General features: G+C 31.7%; 1 protein-coding gene across 1 annotated transcript; it reads left to right on the forward strand.

The window, feature by feature from the left end:
* The first annotated feature begins 2,819 nt into the window (after nt 1–2,819).
* On the forward strand, nt 2,820–14,928 carry LOC145252727 (uncharacterized). Its single transcript, XM_080112584.1, has 2 exons — nt 2,820–3,057; nt 14,127–14,928. Exon 2 carries the CDS (start codon nt 14,302–14,304, stop codon nt 14,926–14,928), a length of 627 nt encoding a protein of 208 aa, XP_079968710.1. The 5' UTR covers nt 2,820–3,057; nt 14,127–14,301.
* The last annotated feature ends 694 nt before the right edge of the window (nt 14,929–15,622 follow it).

Raw genomic sequence — 15,622 nt, forward strand, 5'->3', positions numbered from 1 at the left:
TGGTCACCAAGTACTACCGACCTTTAAGCAGCTTTTTCTTCACCCTTTGTCAGAAAAATCACTCATTGAATGAGGACTGAATGACAAAATAGGAGAAGCGAAAGTTACTGGAGCTGCCGATAACACATCCACTGTATTAACTACTCTCCATTTAAAAGAGAAAAACAAAAAAATGGGGCGGGGAATGGGGACAGGTGACTTATTTATATCTAAGTAGTAAGTCCGATGCTAAGTTAACAATTCAGGACACTTTTGATGATAATCTCCCCTCCCATATTAATGGGTGGAAGTTTGTCGTTATCTATCGAGTTGGAATCATTAGAGTTTCATCTTATAATTAATTAAAATCCAATAATTAATTATTATCAATTTGTAAAGTCGGCTTAATATTAATTTACATTCGAGTTTAGATAATTATTCAAGGTTTTACTTTAGGAGGTTCGTTTTCACGAGTAACTGTTTCTTTGCACTGTATTATATTTCGAATGTACTTGAACATAAGGCTAACTATATTAGATGGTTTGATTTGCCAGCAAGAAGCAAGCATTTTCAATACAGGCAAGCTTGCAGTAATAGTATATATTAAGTATACTACTTAAATAAAGTCTTAAGTTTATCTACTCTATTAGAAAATAATTTCCAGCATTTTTTCTTTTATCGTTAGTTGCCGGCATTTTTTTTTTTTTATCGTTTAACTTTGTAGCATGAGGAGGGGGGGCGGATAAGACAGGAGAATACAGACAAGAAGACAGGAGAATACAGACAAAATACATAAATAAAACACGAAAAACAAGTTTAAAAACAAGTTAACATAAAAAAAACATTTAGGATTAGTGGTAAAAAAAATACTTAACGTTTTTGCACTAGAGATTCCATCCGCCGTCTTTTTGTCAACTGGTAGCTGGCATATGTCTTTCTAGAGCGAAAGAAGATTTCTATTTCCGAATAACTTGGTCGAGTGCCTATCTATTTATAGAATAAAAGTCGTTACGTTCGGATGAGTAAAATATTTAATTTACATTTTTTTTTGTACATTTTTCTTGTACATGCTAAAACCTTTGGGGAATATATAACCGTGCTGGAACAATTATTTATCGCTCTTCGCAAGTTTGGATTAAAACTAAACCTGGAGAAATGCATTTACCTTGCATCCGATGCAAAATTCCTCGGTCGCATCATGAATAGCGATGGGTTCAAGGCTGACCCCGAATACGTACGTGGCATCATCGACATGAAACCTTCGACAACGAGAAAGGAGTTACAAAGTCTTATTGGACGCCTCATATGGATTCGACAATTCATTGAGACACGCTTATATTAGAGCATCCGAATGGATATGTTCTTCAATCTGATGGCCCCCATACACGAACTAAACAAGCCTGGACACCTCTAATATATATATATATATATATATATTAGGCGGTCAGGTTTCAATCCTTGCTTGAGGTTGTTGCCTGTCTAGCTGCACTGATGAGTTGTGAAACAGCGAAACAGTATTGACATGTGGATGATTAATATATAATATATATATATATATATATATATATATATATATATATATATATATATATATATATATATTAGTCGAGCAAGTAACTGCTCGACAAACACAATGTTACTTGCAGACTACTATTGAGTAATGAAGCCATAGGTACTGCATGCAAAAACAAATTTTTAATTTCGCCCGCCAAATGTTTAATGAATTCCTTTGGAATAGTGATAATAATAATCTCCATGATCTTCTGTTTCGTTTCAGATATTATTTTATTTATATAATTTGATATAATATCGATTTAAAAAAAATATCTTTTTTAAAAAATTGTTCCTTAAGGGTTTTCCAATCAGACAACTATTTATACTACAAAACATAGCATTTAAAAACTTTCATATTTATTCATTGAATTGTTACACATTTTAATCATGTATATTCCGAGTTTCGATGGGTCAAATAAATAAAGTTTGTACACAAAATGACTTCTTATGTAATAATGTTTAAGATGAGAAACATTTTGAATATCTTTTTTCTCAAACCCTATTTAGCAACATTACCCTATTTTATTTCATTTTAACAAAATTTGGACTAAATTTCGGCTCTAGTTTTCATTTGATCATTTTTTTCTTCCCCTTTTCATTACCGTTTCCAGTTTTCTTGTATTATTTTTACACAGATTAGGGACATTGATGCAATGCACAAATCAACCTTATTTCCCTTACCTTTCTTTCACCTTTTTCTCCATTTTTTTTTTTGTCTCCCAATAAAACGAATTTTGGTAACGTCTCCAGAATTATGTACAATGAAACGTTTAGGCTTAAAAAAAAAATAAACCTGATATCGTCATAGATTTTATTTTTGGTAAATTTTTCTTGTAAGAAGTAGTTATCGAGATATAAAAAGTTGTATTATGCATTGTATTCTTTGGCGGCCATCTTTGTTACGCGCGTAGATTTGTTTATGGTACGCGCGCGTAATAAAGACGGCCGCCAAAGAATACAATGCATAATGCAACTTTTTATATCTCGATAACTACTTCTTTCTTCAAAATTTCAATGCGATTTCCGTATTCAGCATAGTCAAAAACCTCTAAGAGTCGTCATTTAAAAGAAAATTGTGGAGGTGGACTTAATCTAAAAAATACCTTATTTTTTAATAAATTAAAATTTACTAAGGAAATTTCAACAAACCTTTAGCATTGACAAATATTATCTAAACTTAATAGGAAAACAAGCCCGCACACTTAATTAATGAACGGACATTTTGACACGAGGAACGAAATAATGATTACACCGTTACGGTGATCTGAATCCGTTGTTTTATCTTAAGTTTTTTTTGTTTAAAAAATAATAATTTCACGCTTAAATTATGTTTTTCATCTTTTAATTTTGATTCTTTTATATTTTCGTAACATTTTGTTTCTTAAGTAGTTGGACACACAAAATAAATATTGTACCAATTTACTGAAGAAATCCTAGCAAACAGAATATTTTTTGTTTTGAACACAAAAGAAAAACGAATTCATCTCGCTTTTGTTTTTTCGTATTGAATTCCTGGAATGAAACGTAAGTTTTTTTCTTCTTATTTCTTTTATACTTTTAAAAAATTCCATTCAATAACTTCTGAAATAATCTTAAACATATATATATTTTTTTTCAATCCAATAAAATATATTGGTTTCGTCGTGCTTTACCGACCATGTGGGTCAATGACAAGTTTCTTTCCAACTCCTCAAAAAACTTTAAAATGACGACTTTTATAGGTTTTCAGTCGTGCTGAAAACAAATATCACATTTAAATTTGAGGCAGATAAGTCGTTTTCATATGAAGAAATTACTTTTTCCAAAAGTGGGGGATCACTTTCCTATATAAATTTAACGTAAAATGAACACCCACTTTCTAGCCATCTAGTAATTTGCATGGAGCCTTTAGTTTGAATTCCTATTGTCAGAATGTTAGTTCGTTGTTCCTTTGGAAAGATCTATGAATGTTCATGGTGAACTCTGCGAGAATGATGGCGCCTATAATTAGGCATATGTGATATTAGGACTGAAGATGAATTGAGATAAGATCCAATAATTGGTAAATAAACATGCAGAACAGTTCTTGAATGTCATCCTCAGTTAGGATAAATACAGCAATAAAAGTTGTCTCTGCTTGTAGAGTTGTGGCCTTCGTTCACCAATTGTTTGGTGTCCATGAAGGAATTGTCTTGGCTCCTTCGAGAGGGAAACCGCTGGGATGAGTCTATCCCGTTGCTGAGTTTCTGTTAGATTAAAAATGAAAGCAAGATACAAAAAGGCGCCAAGCAATTTACTTGACTCATTCAAAATTAACCAATCATGGACCGGCTACTAGAACTGTGTGGCCGGCCTAAACAAGAAAGATGGCGGATGTATATGGAATTTCTCACAGGGCATACTTTTGTTTTTCATTCTTTTTTCATTATAGAACTTATATAGTTCTTAACAGGTGCTTCTGCGGTTTAATATTTCACAAAAATTCTGTTTACATTAGGTGGCGGTGGGGGGCAGGTGGTGTTGTAGCGGCTGCCACAACACCACGCGCTCCTCCACTGCCCCCTAATGTAAACAGAATTTTTGTGAAATATTCTACGATTCTTCTGATTTAATGGTTAATGTCGGCACGTTACTTACGGAAAAATGGTTAATTAAACTACAGAAATACCTGTTAAAAACTATACAAGTTCTATAATTGAATACCCACCTTCAAAAGAAAAAAAACGAATGAAAAACAAAAGTATATTTTTGTAATTTTGAGCGTTAAATTTGTATAAGAAAGTGATCCCCCACTTTTTGAAAATGTAATTTCTTCATATCATAAAAACTACTTATCTGCCCCAAATTTAAATGTGATATTCGTTTTCAGCACCACCGAAAACTTTTAAAAGTCGTCATTTTAAAGTTTTTTGAGGAGTTGGAAAGAAACTTGACATTGACCTAAATGTGAATAAAAAGTATCAATCTCCGATTAAAAAATCTCCTAAAAATATATTATTCAATCTGACATTTACATTTTTTTCTAAAATTATCTTATTTCACTAAAATTTGTGTGATTTTTGAGAACATAATAATGTTTACCATAAACACAATAATTTAATTGAAGTCTATCGAAGTGTTAGACAACTGAACACAAAAACTGTTATTTTTTTATTTATTTAATTGGCGTAACATTTAAAAAATCTTTTTCTGTCTATATTTATCTATTAGGTCGCTAGAAAATTCTGTTTGATTTTTTAAAATGTTTTACCCAATATTTTAGATTTTTGAATAGAGATCATTTTCTTTTATAAAGTTTACATAAAGTCGACATACATTTATTGGCTGTCACCAAATAACAGAAACTTAATATAGAAATAAATAAATAAAATATTGGAAAGGCTTTAAAATTTAACCTAGGGTAGTTTAACCCTAAAAGAAATAGAAAAAAATGTACTTTTTGTTATAGTCAGGTAACATACTTCGTAACTTCTGGTGTAGTGCTAAGTGATGACAAGGCAAATCGGTTCCTTCACTTTTAATCAATTTTTTCTTGTTCTTCAGTATTTCTATTGTGAGGAGGTTTATTGAAATGAAATAGAATTAAAGGACATTGAAAATTATACAATAAAAATAACAATTAGTCTTTTTCGATATTCATCTGCAAGAATTTCCGTGGCGGTAGAGAATCAAAGTCAACTATTTTGGGAATATTATTAGGTACGTGCAAAATGAATGCCGATGCTCAAAATTTGTAAACATTTTGCCCCCTCCCTTTACTTAAAAAATTCACCAAAAAATCAGGAAATTAACCAATTGTAATGAAATTTTCAGTATTTATAAAATAATGATCACAGAATATAATAAACACATTATTTTTATTTAAATCTTAGTGGAATTGTATTATTTTGTTAAAATAAAAAAATACCTTTACTAAAGTTATGGTTTCTGTATTTAAAAAAAAATGAATGAATTTACTTTTGCTTTTTTTATGAAAATAAAGCATCGTAAATTATAACAATTTAAAAAAAATAATTTAATTTTTACAGGAACATCATGAAAAAAAGCCCTAAAGTCTGTATTAATGAATTCAATATAACTCGAAGAAAAATTAATTTCTCAAACTACCGATATTACCATTGAATTAAGCATTGTTTATTTAATATTTTCATACAAAAAAAAATTATAATAGCAAAAATATTTCTACTTTTTTTTTAAATTACAGATTTTGCATAATTTTTATATGCAAGATTTTAATAATTTCCTTGCTCGCATAAATGTGAAACTTTCAGTGTTACATAATTTTTATATAATCTTGAACAATAATTAAAAAAAAATAATTCAAAAACAGGTACATAAAAAATAATTAAATTAAAAAATAATATAAATGATACAATGTTCAGGATAGGAATGAACGGATATATATCTGGGGGAAAAAAAAGAAAACTGGCACCCCTCCCTCCTTTTAATACCATGACTTCATTTTGAAGCAGTGTTTCAATTGGCCGTAATTTTCCTTTTTAGACTTTGTCCAAAAAATTCGGTCCTTTTCCTTTTCCTTTCACTTCTCACCATTTGTGTTTGCCGATGTTTTACTTTTGGAGAGTGACTGGATTTCTGAGTTACTGGTACTTCCTTCTTTGGAGGTTGTATATGGAAAGTGTCATATAGCACTTCCATTGGTAACTCTTGGTTTCTGACTGTTTCATAATCTTATGACTTCTTCCCCAAAACTCTTCCCTACCTGATAATTTTTGAAGAAAACTTTATCCCCGTCATTGTAAGTCTTGTACCTTACATTATCCTTGATACTTTTTTTTAACTTTTTCTCTTGGGATTAACTGGTTGAACTCCGAACGTACCTCCCTGGCAAACACAATTTCAGCTGGGGACAATTTAGCATTTGGATTTGGTGCTATTCTATATATTGCTAAGAATTTTTTTAATGCTTTTTTCTTCTATGTCGATGTTATTATTCTTTTGTAAAGCTCATTTAAAAGTATTGACAAATCTTTCTGCTTGATCGAGGGTTAAAAGTTGGTGTTGTAATGTGTTCAATGGCCAGTGCCTTACAGTAGTGTTTGAATTCCTGACCTGTGAACATAGTGCCATTATCACTAACAATTGTTTTTGGAACTCCGAACCTACTAAATACCTCGTCCAGCGCTTTTATTGTGTTTGTTGCTGTATGGTGTTTGTATATAAAAATTTCTGGCCATTTTGACATACTATCTACGATTACTAGGTAATAATATCCCTTCAGAGGTCCTGCATAAACGATATGGATGCGTGTCTAGGGTACATCTGTTTTAGGCCAAGGTTGCGTCTTTATGGGGGGGGGGGAGATCTCGCGGCTAGTTGGAAACCTTTATATAATTTCCCCATATTCTCAATGTTCTGAGTCATTCCAGGCCAGTATGTGAATCCTCTCATTAGAGCCTTCATTCTGGAGATTCCAGGATGTCCCATGTGGAATTCTTTTAGGATTTTCTTTTGTAATATTTGTGGTATTACCACTCGGTCTGCGTACATCAGAGTTTCATCACACATAGAAAATGGAAACACTTTTAATCCTTTTCTATTCTTTTCGTCTTGTCCCACTTGTTTTTTTTTATCTTATTAATATATTTATCTGTTTTCGCTGCTTTCTTTATTTTCTCAAGTGTAACAGGAATTTCCCTAATAGTATTTATTAATATATCTGTCAGTTCATTTTCTTCTTTTAGTGCTGCTGTAACAGTTTCTTCAAATTCAGTTTTACTGGGGATCAATCTCGACAAACCATCTGCATGTGCAATTTTACTAGATGCTAGGTGTTTGATTTTTAAATCGTAATTGAGCAAAATAATACTCTATCTCTGTAATCTATTTGCCATATGAGTAGGAATCCCTTTTTTCGAACCAAAAATCGATAGTAATGGTTTATGGTCCGTTTCCAAGACGAAAGATCTTCCATGAATGAATCTATGAAACTTTCTCATGGCATACACAATCGCCAGATCTTTTTCGATCTGACTGTACTTTCGTTCAGCGGGTAATAAAACCCTCGACGTGTGAGAAATTGGTTTAGTAGATCCATCTTCCATTCTGTGTAGAAGCACTGCTCCTAAACCGTATTCGCTCGCATCTACCGCTACAATTAAATCCTTTTTCAGATTGTAATGTGCTAACGCTAGATCCGATAGCAAACATCTTTTAATTTTTTGGAATGCTTCCTCACATTCTTTTGTCCAGAGCCATTTTTTATTCTTCTTCAGTAATTCATTTAATGGTGCTCTTAGTTCATGCATGTTTGGGATATAAGAATTATAGTGGTTTGCTAAACTCAAGAATGACTGTAACTGCACTATATTGTCTGGTCTAGGCATGTCTCTAATTACTTCTGTCCTATTTGGGTTAGATCTTCTACCTTTCCAATCAATTATTTGTCCCAAATATTCAATCTTGTCCATACCAAAATTACATTTTTCAAGAGCCACTTCAAATCCGTCTTCTATTTTCTTGAATACCTTACAAATATGGTTTTTATGTTCTTCAACATTTTTGCTTCTTATCAAAATGTCGTCTAAATAAGCCATTGCAAAATCCAAGCCTGCTAGTATGGCATCGATAATTTGTTGGAATAAATTTGGTGCTACTTTCAACCCAAATGGCAATCGTTTTAGAGAAAATAATCCTTTATGAGTACTCATTGTTAGGTATTTAGAACAATCTTTGTGGACTTTAACCTGCAAATATGCTTCTGATAAGTCAATTTTTTGAAAATCTTTCCTCCATTTAACTTCGAAAATATTTCCTCAGGAATGGATAGTTATGATCCTTTTCCCCGCAACCTCTTTCTCACAGTAGAGATGTTGTAAGTTTGTCTCTGCTTTATCGTTATTTTCATGGCAGGTGCTTGGCTGAGCTCCATTCTATGGTCCCCCCACCAAACTTTCACAAGAAACACCCGTCTAGCAGGAAACACTATCACTAGTTTCCCCCACTCTTTATCTGTGCCTAAACCTAGGCGTAGATTCCATGAGCAAAGCTTCTTTCTTAGAACTGCACGCCTATGGAATTGTCTTCCGTTTTTCTGCTTTCCAGCTGACTACAATATGGTTGTCTTCAAGTCTAATGTAAACAAGTTTTTGATGAGCTGTTCCATATAAGTTAACAAATTTACCGAATCTCCATTACTAACGATTACTATATTGTCCAATTTCTACTGTACACTCTTTAACCCTTATCCTTGAGTGGCCTCTTGGCATTGATAAGTGGTGATGCGTATGTAAAAAAAAGGATGTTAACCCTTGCACAAATATCAATCATTTAAACATGTCCTCTTTTAGTTCTTTCAACTTAAATAACTCGCATTGGCCATTTACTCTCCCAGCATAGGCGATAAAGTCTTCATCATCTTGTTTCAAAATATTTAAACACCTATAACGAGTATAAAATAAGCTATCCCGCTCCTCGAAAATGTTCAATAAAATTTATATAGTCTCTTTAAAAGAAATATCTTCGGGTTTCCTTGGGAGTATAAAATTGGTATACTTCGTATTTTCATGGGAACCCAGTTTTTGCAACAGTAAAATAATTTTTTCTTCATCCGACCAGGCCTGACATTGTTTGGAAAAAATATTTTATGTCTACAATAAAATGCTGGAAACGTTAAGCCATTAGTTGGTTCATATAAAAATTCTGTCAGCGAATTTGTAATTCCTTCCAGAGTGAATCGACAATCGATATTATATCAAATTATATAAATAAAATAATACCTGAAATGAAACAGAAGATCATGGAGATTATTATTATCACTATTCCAAAGGAATTCATTAAATATTTGGCGGGCGAAATTAAAAATTTGTTTTTGCATGCAGTACCTATGGCTTCATTACTCAATAGTAGTCTGCAAGCTAATTGTATAGTTTTTGGAAACTCGGCTAAGTGTTCCATGTTGAAGAATTTTTTCTTTTTTTTAAACACAGTAATAAAACAAAAGGTTAACAGTACTTGCACAAAGCATTAAATAAATTCCCTGAATAGTTTGTTTTTTAAACAACAAAAAAACAACAGTCTTTTGTAGACAAGATTTTTGGAGGGGGTTACACACACAAAATTGACACCGAACCAACAGCATACGTGCATTCTTTTCCGACATATTTTTTTTCTTCTTATGAAACAAAAGAAATTTGAAATGAACAACTTTCTTCCTTTCCGAGAAAAATTGTTCTTTTTTTTACATGGGGGTCACCACTTATCAAGGCCTAAAGGCCACTCAGGGATAAGGGTTATTGCGTGTACAGTAATTAATGAGATAGTATTGTAGTAATCCTTAGTATTGGGGGTTTTGATAGAGTGTCTTACTTAAGGGGGCGGTTTGTCAGGAGTTAATTTATGTTAGACTTGAAAATGTCCTAGTTGTAGTCAGGTGGGAAATAGGCAAGCGGCAGAGAGTTCCACTGGTGTGCAGTTCTAAGAAAGAAGCTTTGCTCATGGAATCTATGTTTGGATTTAGGCACAGATAAAGAGTGGGGAAAATTATTGACAGTAGTTTTAGCCAGACAGGTGTTTCTCGTGAAAGATTGGCAAGGGAGGACGAGGGATTGGAGCTCAGACGAGCACTTGCCATGGAAATAGCGATAAAACAAAGACAGGCTTGCAACGTCTCTTCTGTCGGAGAGAGGTATCAGGGAAGAGAAAAGGGCATCCCCCACTAAACCACGAAGTCTATTTTGTACTCTGTAAAGGCAGGATAGGCTGTTTTTAGCAGCTCCTGCCTAGATGTGGCAGCAGTACTCCATCCTTGGACGTATTTGGCTTTTATACAATACAGATAGAGAATTGCATCAGTAGTGAGATATCTTCTGGAGCGGTAGAAGGATCCCACCATTTTCCCAGCATCCCTGGCAACAGACTTGATGTACATGTTCTATTTCAGATCAGGAGTAAAGGTCAAACCCTCTTTTCAATGCTTCGTGAAATGTCAATTTCTCTTTTTTTTTCAGTAAGACCATAATCGACTGAATTAAAAAAAAAATAACTTGCTTTTGTTTGTTTGTTTTTTCAGTAGTTGAATTTTTCCATGCAGTTTTTTTTTCATTCGTTGTCCAATATCTTTTTGGCTTAAAGTTTCCTTTTTGTGAATTCGAATCCTGTCACCATTTGTTATATCCTTACTTTAAATAAGAATACAGCAAGAAACACGGGGTTATGGGTGAAAGATAAAAGGGTTTGTCTACAAGGGAATATATGTGACATAAGATTTACTCGACATATTTTCTTATTCTGTTCTTGTCTTTTTTCCTTCTGCCTCAGTCAATATATCCATAGTTCATTTCATCTATGAAGGGATGTTACGTTATTCCATTACATCAATTTGTTTGACAACTTTTCATTTTTTTGTTGTCTAAACTACAAAATGCCTCTTTTGTTTGTTAAATTGTTAGGTGGTGGTACAAATTAGTTAGCAGGAACCCCCTCTTCATGTTAAGAAAGGCTTTCTAAAATAATTATGTTATTATTAATGAGGGGTGGCGTTTTTTAAATTTGAAATGGAACAAAAAATAAAATAGATTAATAAAAAATGCTCATTCCACGAATCTAAAGTTAAAATTAAAAAGAAAGAATTGGACCCCTCATTTTTATATAAAATAAAAAATAAATAAGAGGGCAATTTTTATATATAAAATATGAATTTAAATATTAAAACTAAAAAAGCCAACAACAATATTTTCATGGTATCTTTTATTTATATTAAAATGTAAAATGAAAATACAGAATAGTAAACAACATGTGGGCTCTAACCTCTTGCCCGTAAAAAAGCATAAGAAAGCAAAATCCAATATGAATCACCACAAAAATTAGAAATTGTGAACGATTTCGTGTTTCATTCACTGCTAATTTACCATGAAGTGGGTGATCATTTTCAATTAATTTTATATAAGAATATGATCCCTCTCTCTTAAATCTTTCATTATTTTTCTCTCTTTGTGGATATTTTTAAGGTAATAAGCAAAAAAAAGTAGATTTCGAATCTTTTTAGGATATAAACTATGCTTGGTTAGATTGTAAAGATTTAGCAAAATATTTTTTATTTAGTCTTTTTATATAACGGTAACATTTTTTGTGTGCATGGTGGGGTATTTTTAATGTACAATGTTTATTTTTATTTGGCCTATTTTTATAAGAGTGTTAATTTTTTAGGAGGATGTACTGACTCACTTTATTTAATTCCTAAACTCTACACTATTTGTAGAACAACACGCATATTTTGGATACAATTACATAATGACCAAAAATTGCAACTTCCAGCTAAGAATGTGTTCAACATTCAACAGTGAATTGCAAAAATCAGTTCCATGTGTTTTTAACTGTTGTGTAACTGAAAAACAAAATTTAAAAAAATAGAATAAACAAAAGAATAGCTTACCTGAGGGTTCAGAATTTTACAGAACTCAAGGCTAGAAGTGTGAGCATATTCAGACAGTACAAATTATAGTCTCTGTTATGAATTCTATATTCAAATTTACCAGCTGAGTCGTGTTTATATATCAAGTGATTTTAGTTGGATGGTTGGTTTACTTTTCTTACCTTAAATAATAGTGCTGTCGTACAACGTGAAGGAAGAGATTACCCATTTACAACCAGCTATTTTGGTTTCATTAGAATGGCATTAAGGCACTACAACATTTGGCAATCCCTGAATTTAGTGATGTAAAAACGGGCACTCCAGTAATCGAATGGTTGGAAGATATAGAGTTAACTTGTGAATTGTGCACAATAACCAATGTGGGGCGAGTCCTGGCACTATGATTGAAAAGTGTTGCTTGAGAAACATAGCAGCTTTCAGAATTATTTTAAGGAAATCAAATGTGCTCTTGTAAAAGATTCATTTGTGGCCTTCAAACGATTCACCACTCACTGCCTTTGTCTGCGGAAGACTGTAGATGAGTTGCTAACGGACTTGCAATGGTTGTTAGGCTTAATACCACAAGACTGCTGGATAAAAAGCATCTTCATTAGTGGGTCATCGTATGGGGGTAGAGTTACTTAATTGTTCTAATAAGCGTTTTTGCAATTATGTCATTAAGTAAGCTATCTTCCACAATGTCGTCTATCATTTTGGTCCTCTCTCCAGAAAGATTGACTTATATATAAAAGAATTACATGTACCACACCTTCCCTTTTCAGTACAGGACTTAAAAGGGAAGATGTTTTTATGTTCAACTAAGAAATTTGAAATTCGAGGGTTTCAAAATGGGCTTTTTTCATCAGAGGAGTGAAATAAGCTCTCTCCTTTTATCACTAAATAAATAGAAAGTCAAATATTTTACATGTTTCGCTTTTGCTGTTTACTGGCCAAGAAGTGGGTGCATATTTAACAGTAAATTTGTAAAGGAAAATTATTTCTACTCTAAAATCTTAAATATTTTCCCTTCTTTTCAGTTATTTTCTCAGGCTGTTTGAATATAATTAACAAAAAAAAATTAAAATATTTTTTTAAGAGTTAAACCCCACAAGATGAAATAATTTTTAAAATAACGAATAAATCAATTAACTGAATTCTTTATATGATGAGGTCTATATTTTAACCCACAAAAGGATTTTAAAAACGATTATCAAAGAAGTATCCCAAATGAAATACACAAATATTGGTACTTAAAGTTCATAATTTTTAAACAGCTGATTGTATTTGCATTATGGAAATGGTACTAAATTTCAACTGATTTAATAAACCACACACAAAAAAAAACTTAGTTCAGGTAACACTAATGTAATCTTTTTTTTTAACAGACCTGAGTATGAATTTTTTAGATTTATTTTTCTTTAAAACTACATATAATTTTATTAATTCAGAGGATGCACTATTGTAAATGGTTTCTATATAATACGTAAATTGTTTCTATATAATATATGTACATAAACAGTTATATGGTAAGATGTAACACTTGGTTGTCTCCATGTATAGCTGACGAGAAATGTTTGGCCAAGGCGAAAGTTTGTGTAAACTTAAATCTATTTTAACATAGCCTTCTACTGATTTGAATATGTGCATTGTAGTGTTTCTCTATAATAGCATTTAATATATGGTGATGTTTATATTATTGTGGTTAATTGTCAAGTTTACAAAAAAGAGGTGTATGAATCTTGGTCAATCTTGCATTTTATAGATTCAAGCATGCATATTGAATAATCGATAAGTAAAGAAACTTTAATGTTGTCTAGTCTGTGCAGTTTGTATATATATATATATATATATATATATATATATATATATATATATAACATACTTATATTTATGAGTTTATTTCTATGAATTTCTGAATTGCATTAAGCACTTTTAAAAAGTACTCTATGTAAATTTTATTAATATATTTTGAACGAATTTATATATATTTATATATTAAAGCTTCATGATTTTCTGTTCACCATTAAAATAAAAACTAATTAAAATATAATTCACTCTAGAATATGTCCTAATATGTACCTATATTAATTGGTTCCATGTTAATTGAAACAATTATTTTTCTTATCAAGAGTGAATTGATCTAGCGTTTGTAAGTTTAATCCAGCAATATCGACAATAATAAACAAACTGAATGTGAATTCAAACTTACAAAAAAATTATTTTCATTTATTTTTATTTGCAGATGTTCCTGCTTTAACGTTTTTGCTGAATTTGGATTTATCGTGATTCTTTTTACACTTGTGAAATGTTATTATCTTTTTAATCAGTTTAATATTCCCGTTTTCTTAAATTTGAAATCACACTAGGTGACATCCATATTCTTGTACAATATATACATTTTCATATTAGTTACACAGATGAGTAGTCACACTGATGAAAAGCCACATTCTTGTGGTATATGTGGTTATTCTTGTTCTAAAAATTCACATTTAGTGGCACATATGAGAACTCACACTGGGGAAAAGCCATATACTTGTGGAATATGTGGACATTCATGTACTCAAAAGTCACATTTAGTGACACATATGAGAACTCATACAGGAGAAAAGCCATATTCTTGTGAAATATGTAAATATACTTGTTCTCTTAAGTCAACTTTAATGAGACATATGAGAACTCATACAGCAGAAAAGCCATATATTTGTGAAATATGTCAATATTCTTGTACTCAAAAATATAATTTAGTGAAACATATTAGAATTCACACTGGGGAAAAGCCATATTCTTGTGAAATATGTGAATATTCTTGTTCTGGTCAATCATGTTTAGTGAAACATATGAGAAGTCACACTGGGGAAAAACCATATTGTTGTAAAGTATGTGGATGTTGTTTTTCTCAGAAAACAAGTTTAGTGAAACATATGAGAACTCACACTGGTGAAAAGCCATATTCTTGTAAAATATGTGGATACTCTTTTTCTGTTAAATCAAATTTAGTAACACATATGAAAATTCACAGAGGGGAAAAGCTACATTCTTTTTGAATATGTTAATATTATTGTCCTTAGAAATCAAGTTTAGTAAGACTCACACTTGAGAGAGAATGTGAATTCCATCATAGTGTGTCTTTGGTCTCGTAACAAAAAATACATGCTAACAGTGGGTGTTATCATAATGGAAGAGTTTGTAAGTGGGAATTTCACAGAAGCCATTGTTTGAATAATTGCTATGAATACTAATTTGCTTGATTGTCATAGTTTTCTACTGAATTTCCAACTAATATTTATCAAATCTCTATTAGTGACAGTCGTTAATATTCCAGCATTAAATGACTAGGCTTGCCCTAAGTCTTAAATGTTTTAGACTGATCTAAATTGATCAGCACAGCTTCAGTGTCGATTTTTTCTATGATAACGCATACTAAGTGTAAGTTGTCTTGAATCATTCTACCCTTAACAATACAAGTCTAGTCAAGGGTTATTAGACGATGTAAGATAATTTTCAGACAGCTAATGTTATACATGCAGCTCTTTATAACTGATGTATATAACGGGTGTCTAATGTGTTTGTAACATCTATTTCTAGTTGCACCTTTGTCAAGTGCATGTGAAATCATATACACACTTCTTGTTTCAATAAGACAACGCACAAACAAATAACATAAACATACTTAACTTTACAAGTTGACTAGAGAAAAAAAATTACAAGTAGTCGGTATTAAGGAGTGTGATGCGGAGC

This window comes from Euprymna scolopes, chromosome 3, assembly GCF_053919585.1.
Source record: "Euprymna scolopes isolate OS-2025 chromosome 3, ASM5391958v1, whole genome shotgun sequence".
Lineage (NCBI taxonomy): Eukaryota > Metazoa > Mollusca > Cephalopoda > Sepiida > Sepiolidae > Euprymna > Euprymna scolopes.

Coding starts and splice junctions, on each gene's coding strand:
- LOC145252727 (XM_080112584.1), top strand. CDS start 14,302: ATGAGTAGTCACACTGATGAAAAGCCACATTCTTGTGGTATATGTGGT.